This window comes from Enhydra lutris, unplaced genomic scaffold, assembly GCF_002288905.1.
Source record: "Enhydra lutris kenyoni isolate GAN:26980312 unplaced genomic scaffold, ASM228890v2 scaffoldscaffold22, whole genome shotgun sequence".
NCBI classification, from domain to species: domain Eukaryota; kingdom Metazoa; phylum Chordata; class Mammalia; order Carnivora; family Mustelidae; genus Enhydra; species Enhydra lutris.
Genome location: NW_019154106.1, coordinates 38,098,655 through 38,114,676, shown reverse-complemented (window position 1 = coordinate 38,114,676; position 16,022 = coordinate 38,098,655). Strand labels below are relative to the sequence as shown.

Sequence of the window (16,022 nt, the reverse complement as noted above, 5' to 3'; positions counted from 1 at the left end):
ACAACCCACCAGATAGATGGACTGAATAAGCTGGTTGACTTAAGATTTACAGAAGTTCTGGGATTCCTTTAAAACCTGTGACCAGAATGCTGGGAGAAATAGAATATGGCAACCAAGGAGACTATGACAATCATTTAGTTCAGTGACTTTTACAGTGTAGTTTGTAGACCACCTGAATAACAATTATATTAAAATTTTCTTTAAAATGTAGACTCCTGGGTCCAATCTTGGACTGCTGATCATATTACTGGGGAATAATGTTATAGAGTCATGAATTAAAATAACACCCCAAGTGATCTTTATTGTTACTGAAGTTTGAAAACACTGTCACAAAGCAGAGTCTCCACAACTTAAAGTGATGTAATATGACCCAGGGAACATATTTATTAAATAAGTAAGTGTATCAAGGTCACTATGTGAAAAATAACACAAAAATATTGTATGTCTCTGGAATGGACTGAAGAAACAGTTATCATATGAGATTTACTGATCCAATTTAAATGGTAATAAATAGATTGTCATTTTCATGTTGTTCATATTGACATAATAGTAATATACTCCTCACAGATCTCTATATGCATTGCTGAAGTTAATTTCAATTACAGTTCATTTCTTTGCTTCTGTGTGTATCTCTCATTTGCATACACACACTCTAGACTTAAACTTCTATAATAGAAAAACAATTTCATCAAGTCATATTTGTTCTGTTCCTTATCTCTTTGCATATTTAAAAAGCAACGAATATTGCTTCCTTGCTTTCAACCTTGGATGGGTCTTCATTTGAAACAATTTTGCTTAGATTTTTAAGGCTTTACATTTGACTTAACTTTTTTCATATAAAGTACTTCGGAGTAAAAATAGCATCTCTCTGAAACATAATTAAAGAATGCCTAATAAAGGTTGGAATTATTAAATGAATATATTATCAAATTAATCAGCCCAAAAGTAGCTTTTACTTCCAGAAAGATGGAATAGAAAAAAATTTCCCTGTTCCTTCTGCTAAATACTACTAAAAACCTGGGCATTATATATAAAACAAGAAGACTCTGAAAGTTAGAGAGAGGAAGAAAACTGTCTAGTGACCTCAGGACCCAAGGGACAACACTGAAGTTAGTTCGCTAGGTTTTAGTGAGGAGACTAGGCTTTAACCCCTGTCTGGTGATAACAGGATGCCCCAAATCCTCCTAGAGTTTGTGTCAAAGAACTGTGAATGAGGAGCCAGGACTTTCATCCCCACTGGATGTTAACATGTCCATCTCTCACAATCCCCTGCATGAAGTCAGTGGAGACCATGTAAGCAGCTAGACTTCCTCTCTCATCAGTAGCAATAAGGTGCCCAACCCTTTTCTGCCGGGTTGGTATTAGAGGTAGCCCAATGGAGAGCCAGTAGTTTCACCACGGTCTGGGAGAAAAGCCACCTCATTATCTCTCCCTGACAGTGAAGGCCATGTGGGGAACAGGAGGAGGCACCCTTGCCCTTTCTAGCCAGCTTGGGATCAGTGAAGGTCTGATGGTAAGTTTGAACCCCCAACACCAGCCAGCATTAATGAGAAACACTTCTACCACCTTTACCACCATTTCATGTCCACAGAGGCTGAGTGGGGAACCTGGACTTCTACTTGCATGAGCTAGTGATCAGATACCACCAGAGTAGTATCAGAGGAGACTTAATAAAATATAAGGTTTGGGGCGCCTGGGTGACTCAGTTGGTTAAGCAACTGCCTTTGGCTCAGGTCATGATCCTAGAGTCCCAGGATCTAGTCCCACATCAGGCTTCCTGCTCGGCAGGGGGGTCTGCTTCTCCGTCTGACCTCTCCCCTCTCACGCTCTCTCCTCCCATTGTGTCTCTCAAATAAATAGATAAAATATTTAAAAAAAAACAAAAGGTTTAAAGAAAATCTACTCATAATATAATACTCAAAAGTTCTAAAGTCCAGACTTCTAGAGGAAAGTCAAATGTAATACCAAGAACCAGAAGGATAGCAGCTTGAATGAGAAAAGACAGATAACAACACTGAGGTGACCCGGGTGTTAGAATTATTGAGATAAGGATTGTAGAGCAACATAATAATGCTTCAGTGAGTATTTGTGAACATTCTTTGAACAAATAAAAAAATAGAATTCTCAGCAAAAAAAAAAAAAATAGAAGTTTTAATGAAGAACATAATGGAAAGCTTAAAACTGAAAAATAGAATAACTGAAATTAAAAACAAAAAACAAAAAACAAACAAACAAAAAAAAACCCTCAACAGCAAAGTGGAAAGGATAAAAGAAATCACTGAATCTGGAGATAGAATAGAAATTTTTATTTGTCAAAAGACCTAAAACTACAAATTCAAGAATCTGAGGGAACCACAGAAATAAGTAAGTCCAAAGAAATTCACACCAATTCACAAAACTAGATACAAGAAAAAGAAAATTTTGAAGGCAGTGAGAGAGAAACAACGTCTTAACTACAAGGGAACGATAATTAAAATTGCTGTAGATTTCTTATCAGAAATCGTGAGGCTGAAGGAACTGGTACACATGTTTTTTCAAATACAAAGAAAGAAGGAAAGAAAGAAAGAAAGAAAGAGAAAAGAAAAAGAAGAAGAAAAAGAAAAAAAGCCAATCCAGAATTCTACAGCCACTGGTACACATGTTTTTTCAAATACAAAGAAAGAAAGAAAGAAAGAAAGAAAGAAAGAAAGAAAGAAAGAAAGAAAAAGAAAAGAAAAGAAAAAGAAGAAGAAAAAGAAAAAAAGCCAATCCAGAATTCTACAGCCAGTGAAAATATCCTTAGAAATGAGCAAGACGTTCTCAAGTGAAGAAAGTGAAAGAAGACTGAGGAAACTTTTTACAAATTTTTACCAGCACATCTACCTTAACAGATTGATCAAAGGAAGTTCTCCAACAGAAAATAGAAAGAATTTTGTAACATGAGGGAGGAGGAAAAAAACAACAACAGGAAGAATAAAAATAAGATTTTATCCTCTTATCAAACTTATGTTTGACAGTTGAAGTAAAAATTTTAACAACATCTGATGTGGTTCTCAGTGTATGCAGAGAAATATAGAAGATAATTATACACAAAGTCTGGGATATAAAGAAAGGTGAGGATTTTATGTCTTACTTGAGAGAGAAAGCATGTAAACTGTGATAAGTAATGTATATATAATTTAATATAAAAAGCAACCATTTTTAAAACTATATGAAGAGATACATTCAAAAACTGTTTCGAGGGACGCCTGGGTGGCTCAGTGGGCTAAAGCCTCTGCCTTCAGCTTAGGTCATGATCCCAGGGTCCTGGGATCAAGCCCTGCATCAGGCTCTCTACCCAGCAGGGAGCTTGCTTCCTCCTTTCTCTCTGCTTGCCTCTCTGCCTACTTGTGGTCTCTGTCAAATAAATAAACAGAATCTTTAAAAAAAACAAAAAACAAAAACAAAAACTTTCGATAAATAAAAGTGGAATTATAAAATAAGGTTTCAGTAACCCATAGGAAGTCGTGAAAAGACAGAGAAACACAAAATGGAGGGAACAAATAGAAACCAAAAAATAAAAAGGAAGAATTAATCTCTAATGTGTGTCAATAATTACATGAAATGTAAGACAGACAGAGATTTGAAAAGTGGCTTAAAAAGCATGACAATAAGAGAATTTAAAATATACATTATGGCTGAAGATATATGCAAATATTAATAAGAATAAAGTAGAGGTGTTACATTAATATCCTATGAAGTATACTTTGGAGCAAAGAAAATTACCATGGACAGAGGGGGACATTATATAATGATAAAAAGGGTCCATTCAACAGTAAGACATAGCAATGCTAAATTTGTATGCACCAAATAATAGCATCACAATATGTGAAGCAAAAACTAATATAATGGAAGGAATACACAACTCTATAATTATAATTGGAGACTTCACCTCTTTCTTAACAACAGATGAAAAAACTAAATAAAAACCAGCAAGGATATAGGTGGGCTCAACAATAGGAGAGGATTGTTATCCAGTGGGATATAATTGACATTTATTGACTATTATACCTAACAGCAGAATACACATCCACCTCAAGTGTTGATGGAATATATGCCAGGAAATACCATAGCGTGAGCCATAGAAAAACCTTAACAAATTTAAAATAATTCAAATCATACAGAGTTAGTTCTCTGACCACAATAAAATCAAACTAAAAATTGGTAAGAGAGAGAGAGAACAGGAGCAGCTCCAACACTTGGAAACTAAACAACATACTTCTAAACAATCTGAAGGACAAAGAAAGTCTCAAGAAAAAGACAAAACCAAAACAAAACAACATTCAACTGAATAAAAGTGAAAATACAACATACTAACATTTGAAGGGTGTAGCCAAAGCAATGCTGAGAGGCAAATTGTAGCCCTAAATGTTTGTTAGTAGAAAGGAGAAGTCTCAAGTCAATAATAAGCTTCCATCTCAAGAAATAAGAGCAAAATAAACCCAGAGAAAACAAAACCATGGAAATAACAAAGGTAAGAGTAGAAATCAATGAATTGAAAATTGAAAAATGTTAGAGAAAATAATTGAAATGAAAAGCTGTTTCTTTGAAAAGATAATAAAATTGACAGACCTTTAGCAAGACTTACCAAAAAAGTACAGGAGAGAGAGAGAGAGCAAGGGAGAGAGAAGAGATAGACATACTATCAGGAATAAAATAAGGCATATCACTATAGTTTTTGTAGATATCAAAATGACAATAAAGGAATACTAAGAATAATTCTACACATATAAATTTGACAACTTAAATAAAGTGGATGAATTCCTAAAAATCACAAACTATCTTAACCCATTCAATATTAAATTGATAATATGAATAGTTCCACAATTATTAAGGAAATAAAATGAGTAACTTAAGGACTTCTTCCCCCACAGAAATCTCTAGGCCCAGATGGCTTCACTGGAGAATTCTACCAAATGGTTAAAGAATAATTAACACCAATCTTTTCCAGACAATAGAAGAGGAATGAACACTTCCCAATTCATTTTAGAGGCTTGCGTTACCCTTGTACTAAACCAAACAAAAATAGTACCAAAAAAAAAGAGAGAGAAAACTATAGACTAATATTTTTCATGATCACAGACACAAAAATCCTTAGTAAAATACTTTGCAAATGGAATATGAAAAGAATATAATACCATAGCCAAGTGAAGTTTATTCCAATGATGGAAGGCTCATTCATTTTCCAAAAATCAGTTGATGTACTTGATTATATAAAAAGGATAAAGAATAAAAATCAGAGGATTTAACTTTTTTCAGAAAAAACATTTATTTTATATATACACCCACATATTTATCTATATCTATATCTGTATCTGTATCTGTATCTATATTTAATCTCAGAAAACTAGAAATAGAGAGGCACTTCTTTACCTGAAAAAGAACATCCATAAAACAATAGCATCATATTAAGCAGTAAAAGACTGAATGCTTTCCATTATGGTCAAAAACATGACAAGAATATCTTCCTTTATCCCTCCTATTAAACATAGTACTGAAAATTCTTGCAATAAGGTCAATCAAAACACATATTGATAAGAAAGGAATAAATAAAACTCTGCCAGGTTGTAGATGACACAGTGGTCTAAACAGAAAAATCTAAGAACACTACAAAACAAACAAACAAAACCAACCCCTCCAAAAACCAAAAACAAACCAAACCAAAACAAAACCCCCCCAAAACCCTCCTGGAACAAAGAAGCTAATTTCATACAGAAATCAATTGTAAGGGCGCCTGGGTGGCTCAGTGGGTTAAGCCGCTGCCTTCGGCTCAGGTCATGATCTCAGGGTCCTGGGATCGAGCCCCGCATCGGGCTCTCTGCTCTCTAGGGGAGCCTGCTTCCTCCTCTCTCTCTGCCTGCCTCTCTGCCTGCTTGTGATCTCTCTGTCAAATAAATAAATAAAATCTTAAAAAAAAAAAAAAGAAATCAATTGCATTTCTATATATGACCAGTAAACACATGGAAGCCCAAATCAGTTTATGGGTTAACCAATTCCTATCAAAGTCTCAGCAAGACTTTTTATAGACATAGACAAAATTGTTCTAAAATTTATATGAAAATGCAAAGAAAGTAGAAGAGATAAACAGTTTTGAAAAAAGAAAGTAGGAGGAATCCTTTTTTTTTTTAGCTACAGTTTAATCAAGATACTGTGTTATTTCCAGAGAGAGGCATGTAGGTTAATGAAGCAGAATGGAAACTTCGGAACTAGCCCCACACAGTTACTCCCAAATGATTTTGGACAGATGAGTAAAAACAACTCGATGGAGAAAGAACAGCCTTTTCAGCAAATGGTGCTGGAACATTTGTATATATATAGGCAGAATTATGAACTTTAACTTTAGCCTCACACCTTATACAAAAATCAGTTCAACACTCATCACATATTTCAATGTAAATCATTAAACTATACAACTTTTTGAAGAAAAAATAGGAGAAAACCTTTGGGAAGTAGGTCTTTGTAAAGAGCTATTAGACATGACACAAAAGCATGATCTGTAAAAGAAAAATTGATCAGTTGGACTTTTTCAAACCTAAAAACTTTTGTTTTATGTAAGATCGTGGTAAGAGGAACAGACAAGCCACAGATCTGGAGAAAACATGTGCACACTGCATATCTGACAAGAGATCCCTATCTACAGTATTATAAAGAAACAGCAAAACCCAGTATTAAAAAACAACCAGCCCCAATGAGTGAAATACATGATATATTTCCTTAAAGAGGATATAGATGGCAAATAAATACATCTGGCAAATAAAAGATGTTCAATATGACCAGCAATTAAGGAATTGCAAAATAAGACCAAAGTGAGCTATCATATATGCCCACGAGAACCACTAGAATGGAAAATAGTGACGATACCAAACAGCGGTGGAGATGCTGAGAAACCGGGGCTCTCATACATTGTTGGTAGGGATGGAAAATAGGAACAGTCACATTAGGAAACTGTGGGGCAGTTTCTTTTCTTTTCTTTTTTCTTTTCTTTTCTTTTCTTTTCTTTTTTTAAGAATTTATTTATTTAGTTGACAGAGATCACAAGTAGGCAGAGAGGCAGAGAGAGAGGAGGAAGCAGGCTTCCTGCTGATCAGAGAGCCTGATGCGGGACTCCATCCCAGGACCCTGGGATCATGACCAGAGCTGAAGGCAGAGGCTTAACCCACTGTGGTGCCCTGTGGGGCAGTTTCTTATAAAAAAAAAAAAAAAAAAAAAAACTAAAAACTAAACATACACTTACCTATGACTCACTAATCACACGCCTGGGCATTTATCCCACAGAAATGAAAACATAATCACATGAAAACCTTGGAACAACTGTTTTGAGTAGCTTTTATTGTAGTAGTCCAGAGTACAAATAACCCGAATGTCTTACAGTAGGTGACCGGTTAAATCAACTGTGCCATAGCTCACCATGAACTACTACCCACCAATAAAAGGAATCAATTATTGATATGCACACAGCCGAGATGGATCTCCAGGGCATTAAGCTTAATGAAAAAAAAACTCAAAGGCCACATACTGTATGATTCCATTTTTATATCTCTTGAAATAATATAATAGAGATGGAGAAAAAATTAGTGCTTGTTAGTGGTTATGGATGTTTGGGGGAGGAATATAGACATAACTCTTAAAGGAGTAGCAAAAGGAGATCCTTCTGGCTAGAATTCCTTTGTGTATTAATTGGACTGGTTCTTACTCAAATGTACAGATGTGATACAACACAGTGCTATGCAGCTATGCACACACATTGTACTCATGTCAGTTTCCTGGTTTTGAGGTTGTATCATAAGTATGTGAGGCATTAATCATTGGGGGAAATTGGGTAATGGGCACATGAGATTTCTCCTCTATCTTTGCAAATTTCTAGGAATCTATAATTATTTCAAAATGAAAAGAAAAAATAAATACAACTTAGGTAACTTTTCCTCAATGCCAATTTGATTTCCTTTTATCGACTCAAATGCTCAAATGCTATAAAAATGCAAAATCTACATTGTAGTCCATTTTTTTAAAAAGACATATTAATAAGAGAATATTCACCCAAGCTTTGGATTGAGGCAAAGATGACCAGAATAATTCAATTGAATTCAATTCAAGACAGAATACATATAAATTCTAGGCTCACTATTTTAAAATTTTCTTACACTTTCAAATGATCCCTTCTTTCACAATTGCTTAAACTTGAAAAGGACTGAATTCTAGACTATCACCTCTGATCTACAGTTGATGTAGGTCATCACTGAACATTGTTCGTATTTTTTTGGAGATCCAGAGAATGCATGTGAATTAAAAATTTATGGGATGATAAATATATTAAACTTATGATATGATCACTGGAAATTAAGCAAATATTAATTTTAAAATGTCAACACATATTGAAAACTTCCCATGTGTTACCGTATTTAATTTCACTGTACTAAAATTGTGGCATGGAGAGGTTAACTTGCTCAAGTTGATTATGTATCAAGTCATTAGTTTTGCAGGTTATGAAGTCTTTAAAATGAGACTAAACTAGTTTGCTATACCCATAAAATTCTGGTGTTGGGCTTCTGAACCCAAGCAGGCTGATTCTAGAGCTTGCTCTCTTAATCACTCTACAGTATTACCTCTTTAAGAATACTGCTTTAAAAAATCCTGTGTAGAAGTACTTTTTCCCCCCTGAATTTCAATTTCCAAACAATTCCTTCCTATGTTTAGAATTGCCGGGATTGCTACTTAGTTTCTATGGTGATATACAGATCTACATACTGCCTCCTTTTTGTTTTGTTTTGTTTTTGTTTTTGCTACTGGAAGTTTGCATCAATCATTCATCTATTTATTCATTTCATTACACTTTGTACCATTTCATTCCATTCCGTAATGGTTGGGGTCCGGGAAGGAGGCAGCCTGAGACAGGAAAGTCACAGCTATGGAAGGGGGAAATGTAGAATTGAGAACAGCACGGATTCTCCCTTGGCCTGAGACTAAGGTCAGTGACAAATTAAACAATGAAATACTCAGCAAAAAGTATGAAGGAACCTATGTGAATTTTATTTTGCAAACTGAAGATACACCCACAGGTTTTGATTGGAAAGTCACAACAGGTTCATATTTCTTAAAGGGAGAGATCGTAAAGTGACTAGCCTGGTTGCTTTTGGGACATTTAATGTATTTTTTTTTTGTACCTTCTTTTAAGTAAACAACTGTCCGCTTTCTACCATAAATGAAAAAGATTATTTTATGAGGAGTCAGCATAAAGTGAAGCTATAATAAATTTATATATTATCTTAAAGGCAGAAATATAGGTGTACAATTTATTAATAGAGGCTGCTACTCTAGAATTGAGGGATGGAGATATTCATTAGCTCATATCTGATGTCTTTAGATGAGTTAATGGGATTCATTTAAGGTCCATAGGCAGAACACACATCAGTAAAAAGAGGATTTTGAATATATATTTACTCTTTGACTCAGTTTACCATAGTTCTTCCAACTGTTTCAGCATAGCTTTAATACCATAGATGACATCTATCTTTTCATGGAATTTATTTTGAATACCGTAATATGAAAATCAATAGGTGTTCAAAATTCTTTTCCTTGTCCTCCTTAAGAAAACAGATAAATTAGTTTTGTTTTGTTTTTGTTTTTGTTTTTTTTTCTTGTGGCACCTGGGTATAATGATGCTGTTTGTGATTTTCCAAGAACCAGGTAAGTGAATTCCCCATCTAGCTCTGAGTTTAAGATTCTTTTTTGCTGACTGCGGCCTCTCCATAGCACCCCCTGGTGCCTGATGCCAGAGACCACAAGAAGTGTTCGGGTGTAGCTCCAGGCGCGTGTGCTGTGATGTGCAGTGGATCAGGGAATATGAGGATTTAAAATCCAATATACAGAGGCCTAGCTATTACTTTAATTATAAGTGTTCTGTGTGTATTTATAGCCAAGTATGGCTTTTTTCTTGGGTTGTAAGTGTAGATCCTTAAGAATTCTGGTGGTGTGTTTCCTAAGGTATTTACTTTATTTAATAAATTAATAAATAAAATTATTTAATTATTTAATTTAATAAATATTTGTTCAATAATCCCCCCCAAAATGTTGAAAGGCCTGAAATAGCCAGTTAATTCTGCCTTTCCTTGTGGTCCTGCTCACGACTCAGCATCATTCAAAGGGTGGTATTCTTTGCTAATTTCTCTATGATATAGTAGTTTCTTAACCACTTCCCACATCTTGGGTTTTTTTATTTGATAAAGCTACCTTCAAAATTCTCATTCTTTCTCAAGCTCTTTCTCCCTGCACACACACACACACACACACACACACACACACACACACACACACACACAGTTTTGCATTCAATTTCAGGTGTTCTGTAAGTTCTCTGAATTGCAGGTTTTGTATTTCTGTATTGAGAACCTAGAGTTTTTGTAGTTGAAAGTTATATCCTCCCCACTTGCATTGTTATTAACAGCGTTCTGTCTCCCCCATGTTACTGTTAGCAGTCCCTGAGCAGCAGAGAGACCAGCTTTCTCATCAGTGAAGAACCAGTGGTAAGCAGCCATCACTATACTTTCCTGCATGGACACAAATGGGGTATTATTCTGTAGTCAGAGCGGGTGATGCTCTCTTTCCCAGGTCAGTTATCTTTCAGGTCCTCATATGTGATATTTGAGAATTTATTACTTTGGGAAAAAATCAGTTTCTGATGGGGAAAAAAGTAACATCAAACGTATCTATGAGAAATACATATAAATATAAAGCATAGTTGTTTGCTTGCATTTTAATGTATCAGTTTTTCAAATGAGAAAAAAAATGAAGGATCTCAGAGGCTTAATGACTTGACCAAAATTATCCTGACGTTGAAGAGGTGGATCCTGGACTAGAACTCGGGTTTCTGAACTGTGGTTCAGTATTCTTTCTTCCTGTTTCATCCCTTCACTTCTTTCTCCTTTGAGTACATGCCTAAGAATAATCATGAAGTACAATTTATTTAATAATCACATTTGAATATCAATTAAGAGGTTGGTAAAGGGATTTAAAAATTTTCACTAATTGCTTAGTAAAAAAAAAATGATGCTGTTTGGGAAGATGGGGACATAGAGTTATATTCTTATACTGACAATTTTAACATGGGTGATATTTTGCTTTCCATTAGCATACTGATCTGTAATGTTCCAGAATGAAGGATGTGGGGTGATCAAATTATAATAATTGAAACTTTGTTGGTTCTTTTTTTTGGGGGGGATCATGTAAAACATTTATATGATTCCGAAGTTGAAAGCCATAGATCAAATAAGGTTTAATGGAACCTAAAGCTTATGCTATTTTGCTGTCACTCTTTAAGAAGAATAATGGAACAATAATAATTTACTTTAAATAATTTACAAACTATTTGACCATGAGGACGTATTGTTAGAATGTCCTTTGAAATACTTGGAGGGGCTGGTACAAGCAGAGCAGGGAGCCCGATGTGGAACTAGATCCCAGTACCCTGGGATCATGACCTGAGCCGAATGCAGATGCTTAACTGATTGAGCCACACAGGCACCCCAAGATTATTTGTTTTTTGAGTTGTTTCAGTTCTTTATATATTTTAGATCCTAACCCTTTATCAGATATGTCAAGATATTTGCAAATATCTTCTCCTATTCTATAGGTTGCCTTTTATTTTTTGTTGATTTTTCCTTTGCTGTGCAGAAGCTTTTTATTTTGATGTAATCCTAATAGCTTACTTTTGCTTTTGTTTCCTTTGCTCTAAGAGACTTAGCTAGAAAAAAGTTGCAACAGCAGTGTCAAAGTAGTTACTTCCTTTTTTTTTTTTTTTTAAAGTGGTTACTTCCTATAACCCCTTATCTTCTAGGATTTCTCACATTTAGGTCTTTAACCCATTTTGATTTATTTTTACTACACTGCATTCAGTAGGCATGTCTCCTCTTGGCTGTGACAGCTTCTTATACTTTTCATGTTTTTAATGACCTTCACAGTGTTGAGGAGCACTAATTAGATACTTTGTAGACTGTCCCCCAATTAGGATTTTTCTGATGTTTTTCTCATGATTAGACTGGAGTAAATGTGTTTTGGGGAGGAAGACAATAGAAGTTAAGTGATATTTTCATCACATTATATCAAGTGTATGCCCTGTCAACATGACTTACCATTCTTGATGTTAACTCTGATTGTCTGGTTTAAAGTAGAGTGTGTCATTTTACTCTGCCATAAAGTTATTCTTTTTTCTTCTCCCTTTCTATACTATATTCTTTAGAAGAAAGGCAACCTATGAAGCCTACACTTAAGGACTAGGGGGTTGCAATTCAAGTCCGTAAGGGTAAATGAACTATTTAGAATTCTTCTGTATGGAAAATTTATCTCTCATTCATTCATTCATTCATTCATTCATTCATTCATTTCTATCATGATGGACTCATAGATATTTATTTTCTATTTTGTGTTACAAACCCAATACTATTTATTTATTTTTTTGCTCAAATTGTTGTTGCTGTGGCTATTTGGAACTTCCTTAACCCTATTAATTTTGTTTTGCTTTGTTTTTTTTTTTTTCAATTTTATTTTTTTTTATTATTTTTTTTTATTTTATTTTTTATAAACATATAATATCTTTTTATCCCCAGGGGTACAGGTGTGTGAATCACCAGGTTTACACACTTCACAGCACTCACCATAGCACATACCCTCCCCAATGTCCATAATCCCACCCCCCCTCCCAACCCCCCTCCCCCCATCAACCCTCAGTTTGTTTTGTGAGATTAAGAGTCACTTATGGTTTGTCTCCCTCCCAATCCCATCTTGTTTCATTTACTCTTCTCCTACCCCCTTAACCCCCCATGTTGCATCTCCTCTCCCTCATATCAGGGAGATCATGTGATAGTTGTCTTTCTCCGATTGACTTATTTCGCTAAGCATGATACCCTCTAGTTCCATCCACGTCGTCGCAAATGGCAAGATTTCATTTCTTTTGATGGCTGCATAGTATTCCATTGTGTATATATACCACATCTTCTTTATCCATTCGTCTGTTGATGGACATTAGGCTCTTTGCATAGTTTCGCTATTGTAGACATTGCTGCTATAAACATTCGGGTGCACGTGCCCCTTCGGATCACTACGTTTGTATCTTTAGGGTAAATACCCAGCTGTGCAATTGCTGGGTCATAGGGTAGTTCTATTTTCAACATTTTGAGGAACCTCCATGCTGTTTTCTAGAGTGGTTGCACCAGCTTGCATTCCCACCAACAGTGTAGGAGGGTTCCCCTTTCTCCGCATCCTCGCCAGCATCTGTCATTTCCTAACTTGTTAATTTTAGCCATTCTGACTGGTGTGAGGTGATATCTCATTGTGGTTTTGATTTGTATTTCCCTGATGCCGAGTGATGTGGAGCACTTTTTCATGTGTCTGTTGGCCATCTGGATGTCTTCTTTGCAGAAATGTCTGTCCATGTCTTCTGCCCATTTCTTGATTGGATTATTTGTTCTTTGGGTGTTGAGTTTGCTAAGTTCTTTATAGATTTTGGACACTAGCCCTTTATCTGATATGTCATTTGCAAATATCTTCTCCCATTCTGTCAGTTGTCTTTTGGTTTTGTTAACTGTTTCCTTTGCTGTGCAAAAGCTTTTGATCTTGATAAAATCCCAATAGTTCATTTTTGCCCTTGCTTCCCTTGCCTTTGGCGATGTTCCTAGGAAGATGTTGCTGCGGCTGAGGTCGAAGAGGTTGCTGCCTGTGTTCTCCTCAAGGATTTTGATGGATTCCTTTCTCACATTGAGATCCTTCAACCATTTTAAGTCTATTTTCGTGTGTGGTGTAAGGAAATGATCCAATTTCATTTTTCTGCATGTGGCTGTCCAATTTTCCCAACACCATTTATTGAAGAGGCTATCTTTTTTCCATTGGACATTCTTTCCTGCTTGGTCGAAGATTAGTTGACCATAGAGTTGAGGGTCTATTTCTGGGCTCTCTATTCTGTTCCATTGATCTATGTGTCTGTTTTTGTGCCAGTACCATGCTGTCTTGATGATGACAGCTTTGTAATAGAGCTTGAAGTCCGGAATTGTGATGCCACCAACTTTGGCTTTCTTTTTCAATATTCCTTTGGCTATTCGAGGTCTTTTCTGGTTCCATATACATTTTAGGATTATTTGTTCCATTTCTTTAAAAAAAATGGATGGTACTTTGATAGGAATTGCATTAAATGTGTAGATTGCTTTAGGTAGCATAGACATTTTCACAATATTTATTCTTCCAATCCAGGAGCATGGAACATTTTTCCATTTCTGTGTGTCTTCCTCAATTTCTTTCATGAGTACTTTATAGTTTTCTGTGTATAGATTCTTAGTCTCTTTGGTTAGGTTTATTCCTAGGTATCTTATAGTTTTGGGTGCAATTGTAAATGGGATGGACTCCTTAATGTCTCTTTCTTCTGTCTTGTTGTTGGTGTAGAGAAATGCAACTGATTTCTGTGCATTGATGTTATATCCTGACACTTTACTGAATTCCTGTACAAGTTCTAGCAGTTTTGGAGTGGCGTCTTTTGGGTTTTCCACATATAGTATCATATCATCTGCAAAGAGTGATAGTTTGACTTCTTCTTTGCCGATTTGGATGCCTTTAATTTCCTTTTGTTGTCTGATTGCTGAGGCTAGGACTTCTAGTACTATGTTGAATAGCAGTGGTGATAACGGACATCCCTGCCGTGTTCCTGACCTTAGCGGAAAAGCTTTCAATTTTTCTCCATTGAGAATGATATTTGTGGTGGGTTTGTCATAGATGGCTTTGATAATATTGAGGTATGTGCCCTCTATCCCTACACTTTGAAGAGTTTTGATCAGGAAGGGTTGCTGTACTTTGTCAAATGCTTTTTCAGCATCTATGGAGAGTATCATATGGTTCTTGTTCTTTCCTTTATTAATGTGTTGTATCACATTGATTGATTTGCGGATGTTGAGCCAACCTTGCAGCCCTGGAATAAATCCCACTTGGTTGTGGTGAATAATCCTTTTAATGTACTGTTGAATCCTACTGGCTAGTATTTTGGTGAGAATTTTTGCATCTGTGTTCATCAAGGATATTGGTCTGTAGTTCTCTTTTTTGATGGGATCCTTGTCTGGTTTTGGGATCAAGGTGATGCTGGCCTCATCAAATGAGTTTGGAAGTTTTCCTTCCACTTCTATTTTTTGGAACAGTTTCAGGAGAATAGGAATTAGTTCTTCTTTAAATGTTTGGTAGAATTCCCCTGGGAAGCCATCTGGCCCTGGGCTTTTGTTTGTTTGGAGATTTTTGATGACTGTTTCAATCTTCTTACTGCTTATGGGTCTGTTGAGGCTTTCTATTTCTTCCTGGTTCAGATGTGGTAGTTTGTATGTCTCTAGGAATGCATCCATTTCTTCCAGATTGTCAAATTTGTTGGCGTAGAGTTGCTCATAGTATGTTCTTATAATTGTCTGTATTTCTTTGGTGTTCGTTGTGATCTCTCCTCTTTCATTCATGATTTTATTTATTTGGGTCCTTTCTCTTTTCTTTTTGATAAGTCTGGCCAGGGGTTTATCGATCTTATTAATTCTTTCAAAGAACCAGCTCCGTTTCGTTGATTTGTTCTATGTTTTTTTTGGTTTCTATTTCATTGATTTCTGCTCTGATCTTTATGATTTCTCTTCTCCTGCTGGGTTTAGGGTTTCTTTCTTGTTCTTTCTCCAGCTCCTTTAGGTGTAGGGTTAGGTTGTGTACCTGAGACCTTTCTTGTTTCTTGAGAAAGGCTTGTACCTCTATATATTTTCCTCTCAGGACTGCCTTTGTTGTGTCCCACAGATTTTGAACCGTTGTGTTTTCATTATCATTTGTTTCCATGATTTTTTTCAATTCTTCTTTAATCTCCTGGTTGACCCATTCATTCTTTAGAAGGATGCTGTTTAGTCTCCATGTATTTGGGTTCTTTCCAAATTTCCTCTTGTGATTGAGTTCTAGCTTCAGAGCATTGTGGTCTGAAAATATGCAGGGAATGATTCCAATCTTTTGATAACGGT

The 16,022-nt window shown here is 35.7% G+C and overlaps 1 protein-coding gene across 1 annotated transcript in view; it reads left to right on the top strand.

Moving 5' to 3' along the window:
* The window catches only part of LOC111150017 (anoctamin 5), a 98,831-nt gene that overhangs the window by 10,937 nt on the left and 71,872 nt on the right, over positions 1-16,022 (top strand). The window contains exons 3-4 of the mRNA XM_022507331.1: positions 9,697-9,702; positions 10,488-10,538. Of these exons, the coding sequence (XP_022363039.1) occupies positions 9,697-9,702; positions 10,488-10,538 (57 nt within the window). The remainder of the gene's footprint in view (positions 1-9,696; positions 9,703-10,487; positions 10,539-16,022) is intronic.